The sequence below is a fragment of the Macrosteles quadrilineatus genome, unplaced genomic scaffold (assembly GCF_028750875.1).
Source record: "Macrosteles quadrilineatus isolate MER2022 unplaced genomic scaffold, UCM_ALF_1.0 Scaffold_7__1_contigs__length_78375512, whole genome shotgun sequence".
NCBI classification, from domain to species: Eukaryota; Metazoa; Arthropoda; class Insecta; order Hemiptera; family Cicadellidae; genus Macrosteles; species Macrosteles quadrilineatus.
Window position 1 is genome coordinate 65,140,357 of NW_026542600.1, and position 27,536 is coordinate 65,167,892.

At 35.3% G+C, this 27,536-nt stretch overlaps 1 protein-coding gene across 2 annotated transcripts; it reads right to left on the reverse strand.

Annotated features, from left to right (window-relative positions):
* Nucleotides 1-1,867: 1,867 nt before the first annotated feature.
* Nucleotides 1,868-26,538, reverse strand: LOC128998475 (serine/threonine-protein kinase Chk2-like). 2 transcript variants are annotated; one of them, XM_054424611.1, is made up of 9 exons: nucleotides 26,471-26,538; nucleotides 24,766-24,922; nucleotides 22,722-22,997; nucleotides 19,869-19,987; nucleotides 14,145-14,243; nucleotides 8,768-8,971; nucleotides 6,650-6,846; nucleotides 3,007-3,211; nucleotides 1,868-2,327 (listed from the first exon to the last, which is right to left on the reverse strand). In XM_054424611.1, exons 2-9 carry the CDS (start codon nucleotides 24,914-24,916, stop codon nucleotides 2,238-2,240), a joined length of 1,341 nt encoding a protein of 446 aa, XP_054280586.1. In that variant the 5' UTR covers nucleotides 24,917-24,922; nucleotides 26,471-26,538; the 3' UTR covers nucleotides 1,868-2,237. The 2 variants fall into 2 exon arrangements, with proteins under 2 accessions (XP_054280586.1, XP_054280585.1); XM_054424610.1 differs by lacking the exon at nucleotides 26,471-26,538 and adding an exon at nucleotides 26,307-26,439.
* Between the last annotated feature and the right edge of the window lie 998 nt (nucleotides 26,539-27,536).

Consider the following 27,536-nt stretch of genomic DNA (forward strand, 5'->3'; position numbering starts at 1 on the left):
CACCTACAATGTTGAGACTAGGTTTCACATAAGGATGGGTTCCTATCATTTCCTAATCTGTTTTCTAAATCCCAATTTGGCTTTCGAGGGGGTCTGTCAACTGTGGACACAGTTGGTAGCCTTGTTGCTGCTGCTTTAAATGGTTTTGAAAAGCATGAGAGCACACTCTCTGTGACCTTTCAAAGGCTTTCGACTGTGTTCCGCACGACACAATGAATTAAAATGCAAAAATACCGTACAATAAATTTTGTTTACTCACCACAAATAGTATACATGTAAAGTAAAAACTAGCATTTTCAAATGGTTCTACTTGTAATTAGTTTACAGTAAGCAAGTAAAATTCACTTTCTTCCTCTTGATATTGATCTGTAAAAGAACAGCCATTTCAAGACTTTGGGCATTGATAAATTCCCAAAAAGGATAATTTAATGGAAAAACCATAATTGGGTTTCAAACTAATATATTAATACCATATAATATGTAATAGTTTTTGTGACAATGAAACATACTGTGTTGGGTCACAGTGAAATAGTTCCAACTAGTCTAGTCTATAAGTTTTAGAAAAATAGATGTTCTTTATACTGGTATGTGATACTTATCTCTAATAACTGCAAATAGAAGTCAAAGCCGTGAAGAAATAACCTGGAAAAATTACTTCAAGATGTCAAAATCATAATATGAATAATATCTCTTCCTTACATGGAGGCAGCCATTTGCACCAATGAACTATATGGGTGGACAGTTTTTGAGATCACTGATAGAGTGCAGCAGTTGGCCGACTAGCCAAATACAAAAAAATATAGTTGTTCCACTGTGGTCCACGTTCCATTGTGGCCCACCCTCCCCTAGCGTTTATATTTCAGACAACTAGGGTTTATACCATTGTCCTTGGTTGTCTTAGGGACGCCTCCTATACATACGGAAATCTCTCATTCAGGCATATAGAGTTAAAAGAACACAAGTTTACTTGCAAAAACTTAAAATATTCAAAACTCAGTTGAAGTAGCTAAAAATAGTCTATAAAGGGTGAAGAATAATGAAATTTGATTTCAAAAGTAGAAAATTTATTTGAGTTTTAACAGACATTTTGCTACCTACAAAAAATAAAAATAATATATAAATTTTTATTTACAAACAAACATAAAATGTATATCTGAGTTTTAACAATAGTTTGCTTTATCTTAAGTACAGGGTGGCTGAAAAGTCCCTTTACACGATATTGCAGTACTTATTACACTGTTATAAATACGACTGATCAGCAAATATTCGTACGTGAGTAGTAAAGCAACAGTGGAGGGAAAGAACGAAGCCTCACTCTCTACACCCAGGAGAGTAAGGGCGGCCTTTGCACGAGTCATCCCAGAAATGCTGAAACGAATGAGCTAACGAACTTGGAGTCGAGTTAAGCTTTGCCGAGACAATGGAGGTGTGCATGCCGATTTTTTGGACTAAAAATGATGTTCACTTGGTGTAGTCCACGGTAAATTTCTGATTAAAATAGATTTCTATTGTTTTAATCAACACCAATTGAATTTACCTTTAGTGTAAAGGGAATTTTCAGCCACCTTGTATAAAAAAATATATATTGTAAGTTGTAACTAAGCTATCACTAAAGAGTCTGTTGTTCTCAAAGGTACTTACGGTTAGAAACAATTACTACAATAAAGTTTACACAGAAAAAGGTAATCAAACAGTAGCACATTTTTTACTTTTTAATAAACCTCTGGTATTGTAATATGTATTTTAAATTAAAAAAAGACAAAGTGAAATTCAGAAAACCGCTTAGGCCTGATATGATTTGAGAATAAAGTACTAAGAAAGGTTTGTGGATCGACTAAGGAAGATGGATAATGTAGAATAAACATAACAGAGTTGAGAGAGCTATATTTGGATCTATACATAGAAGGTAAAGTAATAAGTACAAGCCTGAGATAGGCGGTCATATACTAAAAAAAGATAACTTTTAACTTTAAAATTAACTTTTTATTTCCTGACCAATCCTCTGTTCATCTTTAAGTTTGAAAAAATACAAGGGATATTGCATTTGCATGAAACACACAACAAATACCTATCCAAAAAATCAATAAATACATAAAAAACCCTAATTATGAAGTTTTTTTAACAACTGTCATTGTTAGACAAATGAGGTTTCAGGGCTCTATTTTCATCGAATTCCCTATTTACGACTAGTTAAGAAAAATGTGCCCTTGTCAGTGTTTGCAGAACGATTTTGAAAATCATTTCATCTTTTTGAGATTGTCATTTAACACAAAATGGACATTTGCTTCGTTTAAGAGTGCACTGTGTCGCTCTTTCATCTCCATGTCCTGTAACATTGCAAAGAGAACATTATTAAAAATACACTGAGTTGTAAAACACTAATCTTGAAATTGAACAAATTAAGAACTTATTTATAACCTAACAATATTCTAATAAAACTATTGAATTTGAGTTGATGTTTTAGTGATAGTTTAGAATCAGACAATTCTTATAACATGTGTAACAATAGACTTGATTATAATTCTGCCCCTTGCAAAATGGATACAAAAAATGGGTTGGACCTTTTGAGAAAAAGCATTCTAAGATGAAAAACAAAGATCCCGATCTCAAAACAAATAACAATTGTAGTTTTTAGTTGATAATGTAAATCAAACGTATTTAGAAAAGTTTAGACCATTTAAATTCAAAAGCATTATAAGTGAAACTAACTATTTATTTTTTACCTTTTCAAAAACAAAATCAAAATGTTTGTTAAATCTTACAACATAACTTTACATTATTACGTTATTTGACATATTTTTTACTTTCAAGAAGACAAATGTAAATTGACATTTATTTCAATATAGCGCTATACAATTAATTTAAAACTAGACATGTCAAATTTAGATATTTAGTAAAGAGGAAGATGTTAAATAATATATTATAGTAGTGTTATCACATCTCTCATGTTGACTGCTAGGATATGAGTCAGGATAAATTTTAGATAAACAGTTGTAGATGAATTACCTCAAACCAACCGTGATCTATAATTTGCGTGCTAGTAGGTCGGTCTTCTGGTGAAACCATTAAGGTCAAGGTGATTAACTTCCAAGCTTTCTTATTGATGTTTCTCCATCTCCTACTCCCCATGGAGTAGTATCCACGCACAATCTGTTCAGGGACAGACATACCAAGTGTATTTCCCTCTCTGAAAGGATGTTCACCGCTCAAACTGCAACCAACAACATAAAAGACAATGGAATAAGAAACATAAAACATATTTAAATACCTCCATCACAGCAAACCTGCAGACTAAGCAAATTTCAATTTGTCTTTAATTATTGGGTTTTTACTAAAATATTTCTATAAACAAGCATATTTATTCCCAATTGAAATAACACTAGATTTAGCAAGTACTTAGGTTTGATTGTTTTCTTTTGTCCAATTGTTAATAGTTAAAATGTTAATGGGATGAAATAAATAAATTTTCCAAATTTTACTGACATAGTTCTATAAACGAGCAAACCACAAAAATTGCATTTTTTCCATAACCTTTAATTGTACAACAACGCTTCAATATACAAAATTATTTGTTTTTTAAATTCTACATGATGGTTGTATTGAAAATCGGGCATTTCTTGTTTTAAGGGTAGAAGTTTGAACCACCAATTTGTGAAAATGTAAAAACCTCATAATATCCCGTTCCCATGACCCGGTCTTGCCGGCTCGTTTATCCCGCCGTACACCTTCAAACTAAATTTATTAATCAAAATCAAATCAGTCTACAATTACTCAAGTTGTCGAGTTCACGGACACACATATACGAAGCCGGTTTTTTAAGTAAGGGCCGTTTTTGCATATAAATACATAGTTTGCTTGTACACCGCAACCAGGCTGTTATCCTCGTTGAATCTGTGATACCATAAGTAACATTAGTTTAAAGAGTATGTAGGTTTTCTGATGCAGGGAAAGTTATACAGTAGAGTGTTTTTTGTTTCTAAAATTTTAATAGTTCAGTATGAGCAGAGCTCAGCGAATTTCAGCCACGTGCCGTGACACTTCTGAGAACATTGGCCTGGCCTAACGCTGGGTCTTGGTCGCCGGAATATTCCATGGTGAGACTACTACGCTGATGCAGAAGTTTGGAGGTTAACACGTTCGCTACCGCAATAGTACAACATTTTTCATTCATATAGACCAGTGACGCACATATGCGATGGCCGATTTCTACCCATAGACTAACGACGCATGTTTGTGTCGGTGTTCCAATGTTATCAAAATGCTTATATCTTTGTAACAGTCTATTTGAAGGCACTGAATTCTCTGCTTTTACAGGGATGTCTGACGCGCAACCACGTCGCTTGGTCTGTGGATGTGATGATTGGTGACGTCATATGATAGTTGGAAAAACTGGTCTTTACTTTTCTACATCACTGTATGCAATATGTATGTTGCATTAGCCTATGTAGCTTTTTTATTTGTTTAGTTATAAACTGTTCTTGAATAATATGTTTTTTTACTTACTTTCACCTCAAAACACAAACAAAAATGAACTGTCGTATATATGAGGCGTTTGGGCTATTTCAAGAAAAATATGATAATTTTCACTATTGTCGCATACTAGAGGTATCTCAACACCATCTTGAGGTAAAAGTTAAGGGGTAATACCATCTTAACACTGTAAAATATGGAAGCCAATTGAATATAAAATTGCAAGTTAATTCCGACTTCTAAAGATTTTAATCAGCTGCAAATTTTTTCTGGACTGAGATAGAGACCTCTAGTTTGCGTTGTTAGTTTTATTTTATTACGACCTTCAAAATGAGGGATCACTCGATGGGGCTTAAAATTTAAAATTTTTGAGTTCCCCCCAAAATCCCCCATTTTGGGTTTGGGAACCAAGTAGCAATTAAGCTCAAAAAGTACTTCATAACATGCCATAAAGGTGTGTAGAGATTAGTTTTCCTAGTTTGAGCTGTTACAAAATTTACAGGGGGTCTCCAGACTTTGAAAGCTGTAAGTTAAATTTAACTTCTGAGAATTTCAATTGGCTGCCATTTATTACTGGATTGAGATAGAGACCTCTTGTTTGCGTTTTTGGTTTTATTTTACCAGGATCTTTAAAATGAGGGGCCACTCGATGGGTCTTACCATTTGAAATTTTTGAGTTTCCCCCAAAATCCCCCATTTTGGGGATGTACACCAAGTGGCGGTTATGCCCAAAAAGTACTTCATAACATGCCATAAAGGTGTGCCGAGTTTAGTTTTTCTAGTATGGTCTGTTAACAAATTAACAGGGGGTCTCCAGACTTTTTACTAACCCTGTATACGTCCTTCACTAGGATACCATGAGACAACTAACAAACAAGTAAGATTGAAATAGCTTGGTAACCAATTGGTGGTTTGGCTGTATTGTTTAGGACGGGTGAACCAATTTTTTTCCCCCAGACAAAGGTGGTTAATCCGAATGGCGGTTGCTTTAGGGTAAGTTGGGAGGCGGTCTACTTTATGTTCCTTTTTATTTAAAACAAGTTTAAAATTGTGTAAGCACTACGTTACCTAGGATGGAAATAGTAAGTGAAGCTAATGTTCAAACAAAATTATATGAACTCTAATTACTTAAGTCATGGTAGGTATTCATGGTACTTTATATATCATATACTTCTTGAACTGAAACACTGGATTTGAAGAATTTGTTGGGATATTTTACCTATTTACTTAACCCATTGACCCAGAAGGCCAGGAATATTTTTTTATTTCTCTATTATTTTATTTAGGTCATGCCCATTTATGTCTTTGATCATACATGTTTTTCAACTGGATTGTGTGTAGCTAAACAGTTTCCTGACACCTAAATATGCTAAATTATCCAATTAATAAAAACTCTTATTTTGAAAAAAAAAACACTTTCTATATGGGGATTCGCCTATATAAGATCATCTTAAAAGTAAAATCCTACACACCAAAAAAAAATTAAAATTTGGACTAAAGCATTATTGGTGGAAAATAATATTACTCATCCCTGGCAGATTTCTTAAATGACTTTGTTAAATTAATTGACCATTAGTTTATGTGAAATCTGACTCAGATTGTTTTTTATTGTTTTATCTCTGACATTGCTTCAAGATCTTCATTAACATTTTTTTTCTTTGCTTTGGTAAAAATTCACTTTATAAATCAGATGAATTGGAAATTTTCTCTCAATTGTACTTTCTTGTTTTTATTTTGTTGTAAAATTTTTAGTTTTTATAATTTATAGATTGACCATGCATCTGTTCATCATTGCCTTTGTAATGAAGAATGTTACTATGCAATAAAAAAATACTTATGACTTGTTGTGTGAAATCTCTATTTAACTCAATAATGCCGTAAACTTGCACCCGAGTCAGCCACCATTTATTAAAGGTGGGCCCTCCACACCAGCTAGGCCACACATTATTTAAGCTTAATATTATGGCGAGATTCAAACACACAAGATAGAAATAACGCTAAGTTAGAGCATCCCCTTAGCCAAATGAGTAACCATGCCACTGTTGGTCGAACACATCAAGTGCCGCTATAAGCAAACTGGTGCTTGCAAGTGAAGTAAAGCAAACTAAAGCTCCGAGCTATACCTGAGCTAAGGTTTTAAAATGTTAAATCTAAAGAATGAGTGAAACATATTTCTTACCAGAAGAACAGTGAAACTCCATAGCTCCAAACATCAACTTTGTCAGTGTATCGAAGACGGTTCACAAGTTCAGGTGCTTTGTACAAGATGGTGCCACAAACAATGCTAGGATTGTCGACCCCCTGCTTACTGATACCAAAATCACTAAGCTTCACCAAGTCTCCACTACGGTAAGGGGCGATCAGCACATTACTAGGCTGTTAAACAATGAAACTAATAACTATGGTAAAAAATCATATATGGCATAAATCAAGTGATACACACATTTTTTTAATTTGAGATGAGGATAAAAATTTAAGAATTGAAAATTAAGTAGTTGTTACAAAAAATATTCACAAATTTGACCACCATTTTTTTAGGCATACAGGTTGCTCATTAACAATGTTAACGGTTTTTTTCAGTGGTGAAATTTCCTGATAAATCTTATGGCCTACATACTAGTTTGGTTACGGATTATCATGTAAGAAGTCAAGAACAATGTTATAAGCTTTGTTAATAAAGTAAACGTTTAACTGACTTTTGAAAACCACACATTTATTTGAACAGTATTTTTTGACCAAACGTTAATGGTATAGGATGAATTAAATAAATTTGCCAAATTTGATCAACATATATCCATAAACAAGTAAACTACAACAGTTTTCATTTTCGCCATAAGAATAACATGGGAATTTTAAATTTGCACTTTTTTGAATTTTCTCCGTAACCATTAGGCATACAATAATGCTTCAATATACTAATTTTTTTCTTTTTTTAAGCGCTACAAAATGGTTGGGAAAGAAATTCCAAAATGTTATGTTTTTAGGGTCAAAAATGGGAAAACCCCATTTTTACCCCATAAACCCCTGTTCCCATGGTCCGATCATGCTGGTTCCGAACTCGTTTGAATAAATGTAGGTTTACACGTTTATACCAAATTTAATCAAAATCGGATAATTCTTGTTCGAGTTATCGTGCTAACGGACACACACACACACACACACATGTATATATATATGAATTTGAACGGATGGTGTTTTTGGCCTCTGGGGACCTCAAAACGAAAAAGAAAATCGGTCCCGGGTCCAGGACTTACCATGAGACCTACGGTAATAGCTTATTCCCTATATGGGAAATTTGCTAAAAGAGCAAAGGTTTTAAGGTTCCTTGTGGGACACCCATTTTAATACTCTGCCTATGAGACTTTGATATTAAAAAACTGTTAAAAAAAAAAAACCCGTTACAGTTCTTTGAAACCTGTTTTTCAATATGATTTAATCCACGTAATTGATTGCTTTGAAAATTGCCAAAATTGGTATACATGAAGCTTTTAGTGATTTACCATATAGGGAATAAGCTATTACCCTATGTCTCATAGTGAACCAAGACCGATTTTCTCTTTTCGTCTTGAGGTCCCCAGAGGTAAAAAACACCATCCGTTCAAATTAGGGATGAGCATCGATAGTCGATGTTTTCGAAACATCGATGTTTTTCTATCGGTGTTCGATGTTTTTTACATCGAAGGTAGATTATCGATGTTTTTTACATGGATGGTGGATTATCAATGTTTTTGATACACCGATGTTTTTGATACTTCGATGTTTTTGTCGAACACTGATGTTTTTGGCCAAGTATTGAAATATCAATGTTTATCATAACTAAATTGTATTAGTTTTAGGTTAATTTGCTGTTGCACAGAGAGCATACAAAAAACTGTAAAAAAATCGAATAACATCAATGTTTTCGCCTCGATGTTATTAGTACATCAATGGTTGAAATCGATGTTACCATCGATGCTCATCCCTAGTTCAAATTCATACATATATAATGTATATAAAACATATATATGTGTCTGTTAGCACAATAACTTGAGCACAAATTATCCAATTTCTATGAAATTTTGTATTAATGTGTAAACTTATATTTATTTGAACGAGTTTGCTAACCAGCATGATTGCTAACTATGGGAACAGGGACTATGGTGGTGGAAACATCAAAATTAAAGAACTTTTCAAAGTGTGTCATTGCAGACGATGTCAGCTGTAATGCTACATCAAAAAGAAGGTGGACAGATTCAGTTGAGCCGAATGCTGGGGCATGATTTGTTAAAGTCATAGAGCTAGAGATATTTAACTGTACCTTGACATCTCGGTGGATGATTTTTTTAGTATGTAGGTACAGGAGGGCTTCCGCCAGTTGGTAAAATACCAACTTTGCGTCCCTCTCCTCTATACGTCCCAGGTTGTCAACCTTTTGTTTAAGAGTTCCACCACTCACATACTCTTGTACTAAATATCTTTGCTTTGGAGATTCAAAACAGTCCTCCATCATCACAATGTTATGCTGTAAAAAACATAATGTAAATAATTGAAATTCCCAAAACCCCATTCATCTCTTATATTCAATTAAAAACATGAGTATGATGGTTAAAACCCAATCTAACCAAGCAAGGATACCCTCTTCACCGTTGGACTCAGGACCGAATTCAAAATTTATGGGTCACTAGGCTTAATCAATATATATCCCAGAAAATTGTGAACGAATTACTATTCCATTCTTATTCTTCAAAATGATTTAAAATCAATATGCAAGTCAACTTAAAATCAATTCATAGGTGACGGCATTGACGTAATGTTTGCCATTTGTGATCAGCTGCTTGTTTTAATCTTTTCTTGAAAAACAAAAATATAACCTTAATCAAACATTACGTCACTGCTGTCGCCTATGATGACGTCATGCCAGAGGAGCATTACGGCCTGGTTATTTAGTGTTGCCTTGCAACAACTCATTAATTTGTTGATATAAATCTAAGCTATTTATTTATTACTCAATACGATATCTATACACAGGGTTCACAAAAATAAATTTGTTTCAAACTGTTGCTGAAAATGCAACAAAGTTTTACACATTCCTAAGAATCTAATTACTAAAGTAAATATATTTTTACTAAATATCTTAAATAATATGGACAGTCTGCAAGGAGTCAGAGGGAAATCTTTAACATGAGTAATCTTCAAATATTACATCAAATTTACTGTCTTTATTAGATCACAGTGTTGAAACCCGACCCCGAAAGGTTCATCCTTGACAAAACTGTGACAGTTTAAAATTACAAGGAAAGGCATTCCAGCTTTCTTCAACAATTTCAGTTTTGTAATTTTTAATTGCTGACTTTTTGGCTAGGACCTATATTTCGGGTCTGGTTTGAGGCGCTTTGTTCTCTTAACAGAGACTGTTAATTTGATAATTTATTTGATGAATAATATAATTTATCAACTACAGTGTAACCTATGTGAGGCACAGTATGTAGGCCATAGACAAGATGTATCTACTGGATCCAAAGACAAACCAGTTGTACAACATCTCCAGAGTGATAACAACCCAAATGTCAATGTCTGATACAATAAAATAGTCAGATCCAGATCCCTGCCTCCTCAATGTAATCAGTCACAACTAAGAATTAAAATCCATATTTTTTAGCCCCTGAGCTGATCTTGTGACTAAATCAATAAATAGAGTTACCTTTGTCAATCAGCTCATGGTAGTTGTAACATTGTTACGGCAGTTTCAGCATCTTCGTACCATCATCAGACCATTGTGGCGTCGTTAATATACAAAAACACCAACTGTCACTGAGTCAGCTACTTGCTCGAGTGCGGATATGTGTAATCAACAGGCCTGTTTAGTCAAAAACCCCCGTTTATGTTTATGTATGTGTACGTCGCATGTGACAGTTTGTGTTTTTGTATATTAACGACGCCACTAAGGCTGAATGTCTGATGATGGCACGAAGATGCTGAAACGGCCGTAACAATGTTACAACTACCATGAGCTGATTGACGAAGGTAACTCTATTTATTGATTTAGTTACAACTGAGAAGATGGGAATTATGTTACCAAGGTTCACAAAGTCTAGACAACCCCCAAACCTAAACTTTCATCCAACCCACTCCACTTCAACATCCAACCCAACAAGTAGGCTTACATACTTATTCATATATATAGTGTATATAAGATCAACTGAAACTGTGTTTTTTTAATTCATACTTTTGGCAACACTGTCAACAACTCACTGGCCACCATAATAAATATGGACATAAAGAAAACTCATTCGTGTGTTGAACCTTGAGCTGAGTAGTCAAAGATTTCAATTCATACTTTTAAAAACCCTGTGGTTGTCTTTAACCTATTTTGACGGGGGGAGTAAACTAGTATTCACCAAAGTCAGGCTAGGCCTACCCCGAGAACCAGCCACACTCAAATTTCTTCCCCGGAGTAGCCTACTCAGAAGGAACCGAGAAAAAAATCCAGGGGTCAATACGAAGTTGTCACGGCTTTGACTGATCAATATATTTAATTAGTCGAAGGCTCAGAGCTCTTGAAGTTTGATCAAATTACCGAACCTACTACCGTCACATTTCTTAATATCTTGCGCTCATATAACTTAGTTGTAACCAATTTGTCTCCAACCAGAAAAAAGTCTTGTATTGATAATGTTTTTGTTAATTTTTCTGAGGATCTATACAATGTAAAAGTTATGAAATCCTGTTTATCTGATCACGATCCTCTTCTTATTAATTATAAAATAGATAGAAAGAAACATGTAGAAATTAACTCAGATAAATCTGGAATCAAACATTATTTTCGCAGACAAGATGAAGAACAAATTTCCTTGTTTATTGAGTGTTTAAAAAATGAACATTGGGAAATGATAAGCTCCTATCTATGTAATGAGATAAATGTAGAAGCTTTGTTTGACTTATTTTTTAAAAGGTATGTTAATCTTTGGCATTTCGCTTCTCCTTTGGTATCATCTAAGAGTAAATGTAGAACCAAACAAAAATTTAATTGGTATTCAGACGATCTAAGAAAATCTAGAGATCTAATGCTAGGTTATCATAATGTGTATAAGTGCTTTGAAAGAGATCACTCGGTCCATACTGATGCGGCTTACAGAGCTTACTTGTTTTTTAAGAAGCAATACAAGGATAATATTAAAATGGCTAAGAAGCAGACGTATGAAAATTATATTGAAAACTCAAGTAATAAGTGTAAAGCCGCGTGGGAGGTGATTTCTTTAGAAACACAATCACATACAAACAACACTAAAATAACAATTGATCCAAACCATTTTAACAATTTTTTCATTAATTCAGTTTCAGATATACAGAAAAATATAACAAGCACCAACACACAGGCACATAACCTCACACGGAACTCGAAACAAAAGTCAATTGCTTTCAATTGGTCTCACGTCTCCACGGATCAGGTAATGAAAATAGTGACAAATCTTTCCAACTCAAAAGCAACAGATTTTTACTGGATATCTAATTTTCTTCTAAGAAAAACCATAATGTATATTAGTGAGCCTCTTGCATTCATCTTTAACCAGTGTTTGACTCAGGGCTATTTTTCTGATTTACTTAAAGTCTCTAAGGTGATTCTTGTCTATATAAAAGGGGGTAAGGCTCTGGTACAGAATTATCGGCCAATTTCAATTGTTCCCATCTTCTCTAAGGTATTTGAGTCACTCCTACACGTTCAGCTTAATCATCACTTCCACATAAACCATCTATTTAGTCCCTACCAGTTTGGGTTTCGATCAAAGAAATCAACAACCACTGCTGTGTCTACTCTGGTTGACAACATTCTTACTGCTTTTGAAAATAAGGAATCAGTGTCTCTAAAGCTCTGCGATCTGAGTAAAGCCTTTGATTGTGTTGAACATCGTATTCTCCTTGACAAACTCTCTTACTACGGCATCTCACACAACTCTCTGAATTTATTGAAGTCCTATCTGTCTAATCGTAAACAATATGTTTCTTTTAATTCTAGCCAATCAACAACATTAACTGTAACAACTGGTGTTCCCCAGGGCTCTGTTCTTGGACCATTTCTTTTTATAGTTTTCATTAACGACCTACCTTACAACATACCCTCTCAGACAGTCATTTATGCTGATGATACAACGTTACTTTCATCACATTCCAATCTGAAAACTCTTGAGGAGAACATAAATCATGCTTACAACTCTGCACAAATATGGTTTTCATCAAATAAGTTGCTTTGCAATAATGATAAAACTCAAGATTTATTGCTAAGCATGGCAGGTAGAAGTAACTATAAATCAGTAAAGCTTCTTGGTTTTCATTTGGATTCTAGACTTGATTGGAATGATCATATAGATGGCATTTGTAAGAAAATTTCCAGAGTGTCTTTTTTAATGTGGAAACTTAGAGATTGTGTGAGGGATGAGTATTTGAGGATATCTTATTTTTCTTTTGTCCAATCACATATTTGTTATGGAATAGTTTTGTGGGGTCACTCTACTGCTGTACACGACATTCTCATAATTCAAAAGAAAATCTTGAGAACTATGTGTAGAGTGGATGAAGTGGAACACTGTAAACCATTGTTTATCAGACTAAATATCATGACAGTAATAAACCTTTACATCTACCAAGTACTTATCCACACAAAACTACACCTTTCAGATTTCACCACCAGAGACCACTTTCATAAACATGACACGAGAGGCAAGGCTAAGCTGGATCTACCCCAACACAGGTTGGCCAAAACAGGTAAATCCTTTAAAGCCAACTGTGTAAGGTTTTTTAATAGGCTCCCCCAAACTGCAAAACTCATCCCATTTAATCACTTCAAAAAAACTATAAAAAATTGGCTAGTTGAAAACCCTTTTTATTCGCTTGATGAATTCGAAATGTCAGAGTTTAATGTTAAGTTTTAACCTGTTGTACATAGTTTTTAGTTAATTTTAATCTAATGTATTAGCATTTAGTAAGAATATTTGACTGTTCCTATTTCTGTATTGCTATAGATCAATGGAATAAATACTCTTGACTCTTGACTCTTGAAGCGCTCAGGAAATCCTCCAGACGCTCAGTAGGAGCTATTTCATCACCACCTTCATTAAAGTATTTTGGGAAATTTTGCCTAACCTTTAGATTTACTCTGTAGGGCAGGCGAGTATTCTATCCTGGCCAATGCGATAAAATACTCGTATTAAACTTTTAACTAATTATTAAAGGCTCTGGTAAAATAAATGAACGTGTGGCGACTGAATGAACAAAATATAGTGTAAAAATCCCTACAGAGTCGTCGGGGCCTAATTAATATAATTAAACGAATAATCTAGCGTGGTATGGTTAAAAGCCACGACTACGCACCCAATGGTGGAGTAGTGCTTAATCTCCGAAACGGCCATAGTGCTTAATTAATCAGGATTGCGAAGACTGTAAGTAGCCTTTATATATTTAAAACAAACTCAACTGTCCTGAGATGGTGCATTGGGAAGGGAGCATAGTGATGTAATCAGCCAAATGTCTCAGTATGTTGAAACAATTTTTTAACTAAATACATTAAAAAGTACACCAGATTTATGAGTAAACATTTAGTAGGCCTACATAATATGCAATACAAACAAATTAAATCCAGACTTGTATTTAAATAAATATCCTTTACATATAGGTTTAGACAGATATTCAATCAGACTTACATGGTGGAGTGTTTGAAGAGTTTTGACTTCCTCTTGTGGAAAAGCTCCCTCAGTTCCCATTATTTTTAATTTTTTTATTGCGACTTTTTTCTTTGTTATCTACAAAACAGTGCATTCATGAAAATTAGACCTGGAAATATAAGATTATTCGAAAATTGTAATCTAAGTCTCCTAAATATATTTAGGGGTAAAACACTAAACTCTTTCTTTTATACTGTAAAACAGAAAAAAGTAAAAGCAAAATCAAACTAAGCTAAGTGTATCAAGCATACAAATTTGGATCAATATGTAAATATTTGCACTCCTGGGCCTGTTTCATGTTTTGTGCAGTACAAAACTGAAGTGTCGTCACCCTGACGTACCTTCGTTGACACGGTGCTATCCTTATACACTGTAACTAAGTCACTACGTCACCCTGACGTCTTACACTACGGGAATCGGGAAGTTAATAAGCACTACGGTTTAACACTGTAAAACTGCTAACGACCGAACGGGCCGGAGTTACTCAGGATGGAAGCTGGCTATAACTGAGGTGTAGAGGTGTCGGTTAACATGGACTCATGGGTTGGGGAAGTGGCGTGACCCGATCGTCCAATAGCATTCGTTTATTCAAATATTATTAACTGGTAGTGGGGAATACAAACGGTTACAGTTCAACGTACATATTTAAATATTGCCAACATAGCCTTGTAAATTATTAAATAGTAAAAACTGTTATATTACTTATATAAATATATTACATTCCTCCCCTTTAAATCTGACCATAAAATGTGACCAATAATTATTTTTCAATTTCAGTATCAGTAAACAGATAGAATATAAACGCTGACAAACAAATACATAAATACAGTAAAACAACCTAACAACACACAAACACAACAACCGTTATATGACAACAAAACAAACTAATTAAAAATCTATTCTCTCGACTGGTTTCCTAGCTCTCATGGGATAACGTCTCTGTGGTGTAGTGGACGTACGGTGTTGTACAGGTGTACGGTGTACAGCTGGTGGTGAGTTGCGATCAGCTGTTTGTGGAACCGTAGAGCGCCGCGGAGTGGTGGGAGAGAGGGACGAGCGCGTACTATGTCCCGGAAGCTCGCGCGTCATAGGACTGACGTCACGCTCAGCTGGTGTACTCTGAACAGCTGGGCGCGCGATGACTGTAGTTGCCGTGGGCCTGTTGTCTGCATCTGATGTCAACACTGGGCCACTGTCGATAGCTATCAGCTGATCAATGTGTCTTTTCCACGTAACCCCCGAACTTAACTTAACTATATACATAGTTGGACTTATCTGTCTAACCACACATCCTTCAATCCACTTATCCTTAGATCTATAATCTCTAATCAATACATTTTGGTTTTCAAACAGATATCGAGTCTTACTACCCCTAGCATACATCTTTTGAGCTTGTTGTTGTCTATTTACAGTCTCAGACAAATTAGGTCTGAGTAGGTCTAATCGGGTTCTCAAAGGTCTGTTAAACATTAACATAGCAGGTGTCTCATTAGTGGTCATGTGCACAGAATTGCGATAGTCAAAAAGGATTCTACTTAAGGCTACAGAAGTATTTACATTTTCCCTAAATGCACATTTTAACTTTGATTTAGCATACTTAACCGAGTTCTCGGCCTGTCCGTTACCTTGAGCATGGTACGGAGCCGATGTTGTGTGCTTGATACCGTTATGTTTCAAGAATGAGGCAAACTCCATTGAACTAAATGGAGGACCGTTGTCACTATGGATTGACTCTGGCAAACCAAACCGTGCAAACAAATCACGAAGGTGATTTATAGTGTGATAGGCTGAAGTCGAACTAGTTTCGAAAACTTCCAGCCACTTTGAATGTGCGTCAACTACTATCAGATACAACTTTCCCTTGAATGGGCCTAAGTGATCTACATGTAACCTAGCCCATGGTTACTTGCATCTACTGTAAGTATTACTGGTGCTTGGGGGTCATAGTGTGCTAGCACAGGAGCCGTACACAATAGCTCTTTAACTTTCTTAAACGATTTCATACACTCGTCATCGAAACAAAATTCTACATCTTTCTTCAAAAGGTCATACAAAGGTCTCAAAACACCCGCAATATTAGGGACAAACTTAGAATAATAGTTGACTAGACCCACAAATGATTTTACTTCTGTCACATTTCTCGGTACAGGGGCATCGACAATCGCTTTTATCTTGGCTTGCGAGGTGTGAAGCCCATGTTTGTCTATAGTAAACCCCAAAAACTCCAATTTTGATGCAAAAAATTTACACTTATCTTGTTTCACTGTGAAACCTACAGCCTTGAGGCGTGAACAAACTTCCCTTAGTCTACTTAAATGTACTTCGTCATTAGGTCCTGATACAATTATATCGTCCAAAAAACATTTCACACCTTGCAACCCTTGCAAAGCTTGTTCGATGACTCTTTGAAAGATACCTACTGCTGATGCAATGCCATAAGGCAATCTTTTGTACGCAAACAACCCCTTGTGTGTACTGATTGTGCACAACTTTTGTGATGACTCATCTAATCTTAACTGCATATAGGCTTGACTTAGATCGATCTTACTGAAAAATTCCCCTTTTTGTAGTTCTGTAAACAAATCTTCGACCCTAGGAATGGGGTACCTATCAATTTCTAATTGTGCGTTAACATGCCTAAAGTCCCCACAAATCCTAATGCTACCATCCTTTTTAGGAACTGGCACAATAGGCGAACCATACTCCGAACTGCAAACTGGGACTAAAATATCGGACTCCACCAAACGTTCTAGTTCTTTTTCTACCTTAGCCTTAAGGGTGTAGGGTAGTGATCTGGGTCGATGATATTTGGCAATGGCATTTTCTTTTACAACCAGCCTTACGGGCTTACAATTGCACTGCCCCAAACGATCTGAGAAAACTTCCGGAAACTCATTTACTAGTTCCTTAACTAAACTGTCATGTTTACTCTTTGATTCACAACTACTTGTAGCGACAAATAATTCCTCAACATTTTTGAAAGAAATTTCTACTCCTAACTCCCTTATCCAGTCTCGTCCCATAAGGGGGTGAGCTCCGTCCTTAATTACGTACAAGTCTAAGGTCCTGCTTTTATCTCTGATCTGAACATTTACCTCTAGCTTACCCACAGGGTAAATTGGCACATTAGTGTACGAGCTTAACCTTATGTCAGTAGGAAACAATTTCAAAGCACTCAAATTATCTTTGTAATAAGCCTCGCTTACTACAGTTACCGAAGCACCCGTGTCAACTTCAAAAGTTACTGATTTGTTCTCAAGAATAACCTCTGTTTTGAAAGGATCTACCTTAGTTATTTTACTGGACCCTTCACTAATTTCAAACAGATTACCTATACTCTCCTCAATATCATCATTTACGCTTACATCATCAGATACCTCATCTACATAGTTATGCTGCTTATTTCTATTATATCTAAAATCACTCTTATTACTACGGAACTGAAACTGTGACTTACTGTTTTGCTGAGATCGACACACTTTTGCTAAATGATTTTTCTTACCGCACTTGTGACATGTCGAACCTTTAAAACGGCAATTCCTGCCGATGTGACCGAAGTCACCACAACAAAAACACTGCCACTGCACTCTATCATTTGACGTTGACGCCGACGCCGCTGCAGACGATGTTGGCTGTTGCTGTTGTCTACCTCTTCCGGTGTTGTGATGCGCTGAACCTCGTGGGCGTGGTGAAGCTGAAGCTGATGCCGCCGCCATGCGTTGGATCCTCCCGCCGTGACCATCGCTGCTTCCCGCCGAAAGTGACGCCGCGCTCTTCTCCGCCATCTCGAACTGTGACGTCATCTGCACTGCCTTCTCGAATGTTAAATTTGATTCCGATAAAAGTCTCTGCTTCATTGAATCACTTCTAATGCCGCTAACCAGGCGATCTCGTAGATAGTCATTTAAATTCGCGCCAAATTCGCAATGTGTCGACAAATGCTTTAATTGCGCGATATACTGTGAAACACTCTCGTTTTCTAACTGATTTCTCAAGCTGAATCTATATCGTTCCGCAATGAAAGATGGGGTCGGGTACAAATGGTCTTTAATTAATTTTACTAATTCAGCGTACGATTTACTAGACGGTTTGTCCGGTGTACACAAATCTCGCAAAAGTTTAAACGTCTTTACACCAACTACTGTGAGTAACGTACTAACCTTTTTCGTTTCACTGACCTCATTACAACTTAAAAATAGTTCGAAACGTTCAATATACGAATCCCACGTTTCCTCGTGTTGGTCGAACTCCCCGACACTTCCTATAATTCCCGCCATTTTATGTCCGAACTTAAATCCTTCACTAAATAGCTTCTCTATGTTCATTCCTTCCCCACACAAACTAACGAAAATCTTTTTATGGCGCTAAAACAAGCCATTTACACCACGCGTACATTACCGGACGTAGACCGACGCTTCACTCCCGAACGTTAAAAACTGCTCCAATTGTCCTCGTCGCCACTGAAGTGTCGTCACCCTGACGTACCTTCGTTGACACGGTGCTATCCTTATACACTGTAACTAAGTCACTACGTCACCCTGACGTCTTACACTACGGGAATCGGGAAGTTAATAAGCACTACGGTTTAACACTGTAAAACTGCTAACGACCGAACGGGCCGGAGTTACTCAGGATGGAAGCTGGCTATAACTGAGGTGTAGAGGTGTCGGTTAACATGGACTCATGGGTTGGGGAAGTGGCGTGACCCGATCGTCCAATAGCATTCGTTTATTCAAATATTATTAACTGGTAGTGGGGAATACAAACGGTTACAGTTCAACGTACATATTTAAATATTGCCAACATAGCCTTGTAAATTATTAAATAGTAAAAACTGTTATATTACTTATATAAATATATTACAAAAACAAAAGATACCCCTTGTTTATGTACATAAAACAGTTTTGAGCATTTTTCAAAATATTATTCATGCAACTTTATTTTATATCTACTTTTGAACTTGAATTAGTTATAAGAAAGTGTAATAATTTTTACGGAATAAAAGAAACGTCTTATAACACTTAAAACATATATTTACGATTATACTGTTACTCACAAGACGGTAAATATAAATAAAAGATGGTAAGTGGAGATTGATTTTGATTAAACACTCCAATCATCATCAGACCCAATAGGCGAATGCTCGCCTATTCAAAATTCGCCTATTTACCTTCTTAATAATTTACCATAATTATAACGATAAGACCATAATTATAACATAATTATTTACGATAATTTACCGTCTTGTGAGTAACAGTATAAGCGTAAATATATGTTAAGTGTTATAAGGTGTTCTTTTATTTACTTTCCGTAAATTTAATAACACGTACAATGCTGATCAAGAAGTTATTCAATTTTTTTTATTTTTTTTTATTGTAGGAATAAACTCATTTTTTCATAATTTTATATGATTTTTCTCAGATCTTGAAATATTGGTTTATTAAACCCTAACTCTTTTCAGTATGGCATTGGGTAAAGCGTTATAGCACTGAAAGGGTTAACAACTACTAGACCTGTCATGAATAGATAGTTTATGTAGGGTATAATAATGTAAGTTATTTTGAACAGATTACAGAAATCGATGCCCTTTTAGGAGTTTTTCTAGGGAAGCAGATTTTATCCTACAATAAAAAAGGTAAATAATTTTAAATTTTAAAAGATGAAAACTTGATTAGGTTAGGGTTTAAAACTTAAATTACTTACTCTGCTTGAAGCTAAGTATACCTCTCCGAAGCTACCAGTGCCGATTAGTTGATGCATTTTGTATTTTGCTTGGTATTCCTTAGGGAGCCACTCATTGTCGTTAAGTGAGAAAATAAAAACTGCAACATGATTAATTCATACATAAGAACTTGATGAACATGACCAATATTGTAGACACAATTTGGCTGCATGTGCTTAATTAAAATTATATATTTAGAAACACAGCTTCCTTATATTATATTGTTGATGTTTTAGGCCTAACACAAAAATCTATGGTAACCATGTAGTATGTAAACATTTCAAGGTACACTAAAACTCAAAACAAATATTAAATTTAGTAAGGGTTTAGAATACCCTAACGTAAATTCTAACAGTTGGTACTTAACTGATTAGAAAACAGAAAAAAACACAAAAAATCAGAGATGAAAACTTAGCTAAGCAACACAGTAGCCTATCTAAGTTACTGGTATACTTATAACAAATTATATTGATGAAATTGTAAAACATACCGTACTAAATTGGGGATCATCCCATAACTCCAAGTAAATTTATTTCCAAGTGCTTACTAACCCAAGTAAATAATATAAGACCAAGTGATCATAACTCCAAAAACTAAACGTGTTTCATAAAACCAAGTAAAAATTAAATCGAGTCTTATAACCCCAACAGTTGAATGGAGTCTCATAACTCCAAGAATGGAATGTGAGGTACAGTCAGCGCCACAAGTTCCTGTGCAGTCCACTTCGCTGTCATACAGTCAGCCATTGCAGCATTGTACAGTCTGTTGTCAGCGATTATGTATTTTTGTTTTCTTTACTTACTTCTTACTTACTTACTATACTTCTTACTTCTATACTACCTATACATTAATTTCTTTGAGAAGCGTACCTGTGTTTCACAGTTTTAACTTTACATTAATTTTTAAATTACTAACTGTTTTTAATCCTTAAAATACCTATTGAAAACGACTTCCTTCAAATTTTGTAAGTAATTCATATCTGGCCTAAAATGTGTTTACTGCAGTTAAAATTGCCAACAAAAATCTAACCACGCAAAAAAATTAAATTGAGAGTTAACAATTAATTGTTAACATTTGCCTCATGGGTTGCCAAGTAACCATTTCGGTTGAACCATAGACAAATAGAACTATTTCAAAGTGTAGTGTGTTGTTATGTTCAGCAAGGAACATATTTGTACAAGCAAATTAATAAAACAAAGCAGACAAAGCAGAACAAAGGCATCTAGGGAACTAAGGCAAAGGTTGCAGTACAAAGGGAAAAACATCAGTTGTTACTATTGAGCAAAGATTACACTGAAGATTACTCGATGTAGGGGTTCAATGGAAATAAACTAATACCACTACCCTGCCATGGCTTGGTTCCCAGGTACTACTACATAAACCAGGGATACTGCCACCTCTAATTGAAACTTTTAACAAAATTCCCATAATAGGGAATAAGCTATTACCGTAGGTCTCATGGTAAGACCTAGACCCGGACTGATTTACTTCTTCGATTTAAGGCCCCCAGAGGCCAAACACACACTCCGTTCAAATTCATAAACAGTATATAATATATATGTGTATCCTTGAGCACGATAACTCGTGCAAGAATGATCCAATTTTGATGAAATTTGGTACAAACCTGTAAATCTACGTTTATTTAAACAAGTTAGCCAACCAGCCTGATCGGACTATGGGAACGGGTGTTTATGGTGTTTTATGGGATAAAAAATAATCTATCCCATTTTTTGACTCTAAAAACGGTAAATGTCACAATTTCTTTCCAAACCTCTTCGTAGTTCAAAAAAGTTCAAAAAAAGAAATAATTTTGTATATTGAAGCATTGTTGTACGCCTAACGGTTACGGAGACAATTAAAAAAAATGGTAAATTCTTATGGTATTCTTATGATGAATAAATAAACTGTTTGCTTGTCTATGGATATATTAATAAAATTTGGCAATTTTGTTTATTGCACACTAAGCTATCAACAACCAAAATTTCAATCCCTGGCTTCCCTGTAGTAGCAAACCTAAGTACTCATCAAAATTGATGTTATTTAAATAGGAAATTAGTTTTAAAATTTTAAGGGAATATTTTATAAGATATCCAGCCAGGTAAATGGATAATCGCTCAGTCTGCAAGTCTGCAGTGACACCCGTATTTCTTACTTTAAAAGAAATATTGAGGAAAAGTAAAATTATTTGTAGCCCTATAATTGTCCAGATTAAAACACTTCTCAGCTTTGTTTTTTAATTCACATTTAAAGGTTATTGTTGAGTTGATATGTTTTAAATGAAATTACGATATTGACTTAATAATCAACAATTCGTGCTAGGCATGCTGAAGATAAAATTTTATATGTTGGTAATAGTCACAATATTGTCACATTTGTTTGCAGGAGTATATCTTGTTGTAGCCAAGAATGTGGGAAATGATGATGAGATTACATTGTGTGTGTGTGTGTCATGGAAATATACAGTGTGGCTTTATAAATTTGTAAATAGTTATATCTTGTTGTAATAGGGTTGTAAATAATTAAGAAAGTAACATTAATTATCGATTAAAGTGGTCAATGTTGTAAATGTTATGCCTGGTCTACAATATTACTCTGAGTAAAAACAAACAAAGTTCCGATTTGAGAGTTAAAATTTTAAAATTTAATCATCACTAATGTTGTTGTTCTAACATCCTTATAAGAGATTAAATTTTCAAATAACTATCATGCAAAGAAAAGAGAAAATGATTAAGCTATTACTGTACTTTAATACTCTTACAATGTTAATAGTCCAGTTTGTAGTAAACTGGCTATAGTTAAAATGAACTATTGTAAGGAATGTGAACATTTCTAACCATTGTTTGTCGAGGTAGAGACACATATTTCACTGTTATGAAGTAAAATTGTTTTCTTATCCTTCTCCAACTTGTCACCATTCACAAATGTTCCATTGGAGCTTTTGTCCATGATGAAAACCGAAGTTGGTCCTTTACTTGAGTCCGTTTCTCTGGTAATTTGAAAATGATGACTACTTATGGTCTTGTGTAGAGCCACGTCTTCAAACTGATTTTCATGAAAGACGTATTCACAATCTGGATGTCTTCCAAAACGGGTTTTGTTTTTGTGCAATGCTGTAATCAAAAATGTAATTCCTTGATTGATAAAAAAAGACAAAACTGCTATCAATAAAATATCATTACCTTCAATCAAATGTGAAAAAAATCTCATTTTTATCGTTATCATCAAAATCAACTTAATCATGTTTAATTATAGTATAAATTATATCGCATTAAGTTCTATAATAAATTATACTTTTATTCAAAGCCAACACAACAACAATTTACATGTTGGGATTATAGTAATGGTAATTTCCGAAAGTTTTGTTTTCACGTCTAAGTAGTTGTTTTATTTTCTGTTTCAATTTTGTGTTTTTTTTTCACTGGCAACTTAGGAGGACAATTTATTTTAGTGAAACTCAGACCATAGGTCTGTGGGACCTAGGCTGGACCTACTTTAACCCTTGTTTGTTTCAGGTGTAACCCTGTAGGTAAGCAGGGTGAGACTAATTAGTTTATCTACTTGACAGCTTGTGTAACAGCCAGGCTTGTGCTAGTGGGGAAGGGGACAGAGGACCCACGTTGTTGAAGGTATAGGGCCATCAAAGTCCAAACTGTTCCACCAAGTACTGAGGTGTCATCATGGACAGTAAGCTTTACTGGCAGGACCAGATCTTCCGTATGGCAGACAAGGGCACTAAGCCCGCACAGTTGTAAGTCCTCGGTCCAGTTGCAGAAGGCTGTTGATGTCTGCAGTCTAGTCTGTATCTCTGTACGGTGGGAAAGTGTGGGCAGACACGCTCAATAAGGACAAGATGTGGCTTGCCCGTGTGCAGCATCAAGCTGTACTTGGGGTAGCATCCGTCTCCCAAACAGTGTCTGAGCCTGCTGTCCTGGTACCTACTGGAGTCATCTCTGTCAAACATTTTGTTGCGAAAAGGTAAGCAATTTATCAGTGGCGCGGGGAGGACCAGGCAAAAATAGAAGAGCCACCTACCAGCTCTGGCAAGAGAGCTTGAAACAGGAGACATGGGTAGGTTGGACCGAGCGATTAATGCAGCCCAAAAAATTACTCCTGGGGGAACCTTTTGTTAGTCGGTGGTACATCTGAAGAGATGGATTATTACCTCATCCAGTTTTTTAAGGGTCACAGCTTTTTCCGGCCGCCCATGTTCAGACTAGGCAATGCTGTGACTCCCGATTGCATCCCTACTGCCTGGAGGCACTCTCAACGACACAGAATACACAATTCTTCAGCTGCCCGCATTGGAAGCTCGACACCTTAAAGGACTGTTGTTGGTGGAGACAGTCATTCAGATGATGGCGTAAGGTGAGGATAATAGGACCTGTGTGTTACAGTTTGTCTGGGTATTCTCCGCACCAAGAAGCTCGACCTTGACTAGGGTGACCTATGTCATAAAACATTTAAATGCCAGAAACGACACGAGCCCCGAGGGCTTAGGTCACATAACCTGACCTGAAGTAAAGTGACAATCAATCCCAGGTCTGTGTCCAACAGAGTAGATGGGGTTTTTAGTTAGTAATCTGATCAATTCAAGAGTCTAACAATACAAGCTTGCCACCTGCGTGCGCAAAAGCATTACTTTTTCTCCCTAAAATAGTAAAAATGTTACCTAGTAACCAAGTAATATAAAGTTGCTGTGAATATATCGATACTACGCTGATAATTTTGTTCTTAAAATTAGAGGATTAAGAATCAATATTTTGCCAATGCCAGTCAAAGTTTTTATGTTTACTATCATAAGTATGAATGTATGAGCTAGCTGAAAGGTTGATTATTTTATTCATATCTAAATTCATGAACTTGTTGATCAAATCATACCGAATGACTTAGTTTTGGCATTTGTAGAGGGGTGCACCCATCCCCATGGTGGGTTGTCCAGATTCAGGGTTGCATCACAATCCTCCTCAGGTGGTGGCTGGGTGTCATCGCCCTTAACATCCCAAAATCTTGAAGAGTGCTGTTTTGCCATTTTTATCTGAAAACAATCCCATATGAACAGGTAAACATCATAACAAATAAAAATGTTTAATCAATTACAAAAGACACATAAAAAAGTAAAACTAAAACTGCCATATAAAAGTGAAATTACATAGGTAGGCTACCTTAGCCGTTAAAACAGAAGGCTACAAAAAATTACTATCAGCTTTGTATACACATTAAGAAGAATAAGGTAAACCACTAATGTAAGATAAAATAGATGGCTGGTGGTAGAGGAATTATGGAGTTAGCACCACCTATTTTTACTGGCTAGCGACAACCCTTGTACTCTTCCCGAGCAACCACACCATGTCTATGTCTATCGCATCTGCGATGCCAAGATCGGGTGATGTGCTATAAGGGCAAACCTAGTCCCTATGCGCATCAGACGTATAGGTATAACTGTACTGCCCCACAAGAGCTATAGGCCTACCCTCACTAGTGATGATTCACAATTCTTCCCAAGACAAATGGTACCGATGAAAGATATTGCAGAGGAGAATTTTATAGTGAGTACTGGAACTGAAACATCAAGGCCAGCCTTCTTCAGTCCTATTTCTGTTGTTTTGCGTAAAGCTAAGTTCATATAGGCTTATTAACTATTTTCCCATTGAGAGTTAGCCTACCTATGTTTAGTTAAGTTTATTGCTTGTGTTCTGTTGGTATGACTGAGCGTCGTAAGTGAATAAAATAGAAATAAGACATAAGTTAGGCTTAGACATTTATTTCCAGTTGACATATTTACATTACAATACATTGGAAGAGTCAAACATTTTTTAGCAGAGCAATTGTAAAAATTGAAAAGTATATTAACGAACAGGGTTATTATTTATGACGTTCAACTCACCTAAAATGTTATACAAGACATTTTTAAACTGCTTCTAGACACCAATACTACAACTTTCTCAGGTGACTTTTTTGTCAGCAAGGCTTCCTGTAGACACCACACCTAGATTACTAGACACCATGCCTGAAAAACTCGCTCAAACATCGTGACTGGGCAGTATCCTAATAGTTATATATAGTCAATGGTTACGGTTTGGTTAGGTTAGGCTATGCGAGGTGTCTAGTAATCTAGGTGTGGTGTCTAGTAAGTGTCTTGGGTGTAGTAAGAATCTAGGTAATGTTGTCTACGTGTCTAGTAATATCGGTGAGGTGTCTAGTAAAGGAAACTGTCCTGTCACGATGTTTAAGCAAGTTTTTCAGACATGGTGTCTAGTAATCTAGGCTTGTCTTAGAAAGTTGTAGTGTTGGTGTCTAGGAACAGTTTAACAACGTCTTATAGGACGTTTTAGGTTTTCGTCGTAAATATTTACCAAGAACAGATTGTACTTTGAGGTCTACAAAAAATTACATATTAAGGTAATAGGCCTAAGACTCACCAGACAATGGAGAATCGATTATAAGATAAGGATTACGACAATTTTAACTATAACCTAACCAACCACAGACAACTGTCAAGTTAGTGTCAAGGAATTTTATTTTTACATATTCTTTTCCCTAGAGAGCCTATTATCTTTGACCATTATTATCTAATTTTACTAACTTGTAACAGACGACAACTTTAGCTTTAGATTTGAATCCTTTGTTTATGTTTATACTTCCCACTTTATCTCTCTGGCTTGGTTTATTTTGGGGCTACACACAATCGCAGTCTCGGCTAACATGTAATGAAGCTTCTCATTATACATGTTTTAATAATTATTTGAAAAATGGTCATTCTTAAATCCGTATTACCATTGATTATCTCCCACGGGTATTACCATAAATTTCTTAAATTTTGACATTAAAAAAGTTATTATTTTGTATAGTGTAAGTAGAAGACTCCCGCTCCTACTGCAAAGTCTGAAGTTTGTTTTCGTTTTCTGCATATTAAATGCACGGTAACATTTGAGTGCACTGACACTAGTCAAATCAGACTCAATCGTATTTACGATAGTATCAGTCCAAAATATAATAATCATATAAAATGTAATTCATTACAGTACTTTTGTATATATATCGCTAAAACAATTAATTTAGAATCGTTTATATCAATCGATTTGACCGATCGTATATGAAAATTCGGAATCCGTTAGCGCAATAACTCGATCAAATATTATTTTTATGGATTTTATAAAATCTGTTTTAAAAAAGTTAGTTAGTTTTAAAGGAGCCTGTCATCAATCTAGTTTGATTGAAGTACCATTGTTTTACTTTTTATTTTAGATGTCAAGATGGATTTACATGACTAATGAAAATTTGTAGCCTAATTGTCAATTTGGTGGAATAAATTAATTATTTTGTTATATTGAGTTACTGTTTCCCATTTTTTACCCTAAAACATAAAATTTTACAATTTCTTTCAAATCGAATTATATATTCCTTTATTGCCAGTTGACATATTTACACGCATGGATTGCGTCACAATTAATTTATAAATAAAATACATAATAAGTAATGATATTCAATACACATTATTGCAGAAACATCATGCCTAAAAAATACAACTTATTTATGATGAATTGTAGTTTACATAAACTTTTACGCTATAAAAACTATTTTTTAAATGGAAAAATGTTTGAAATCACTAATACCAACCGACTTAAGTTTGTCAGACAGTGAGTAAAATA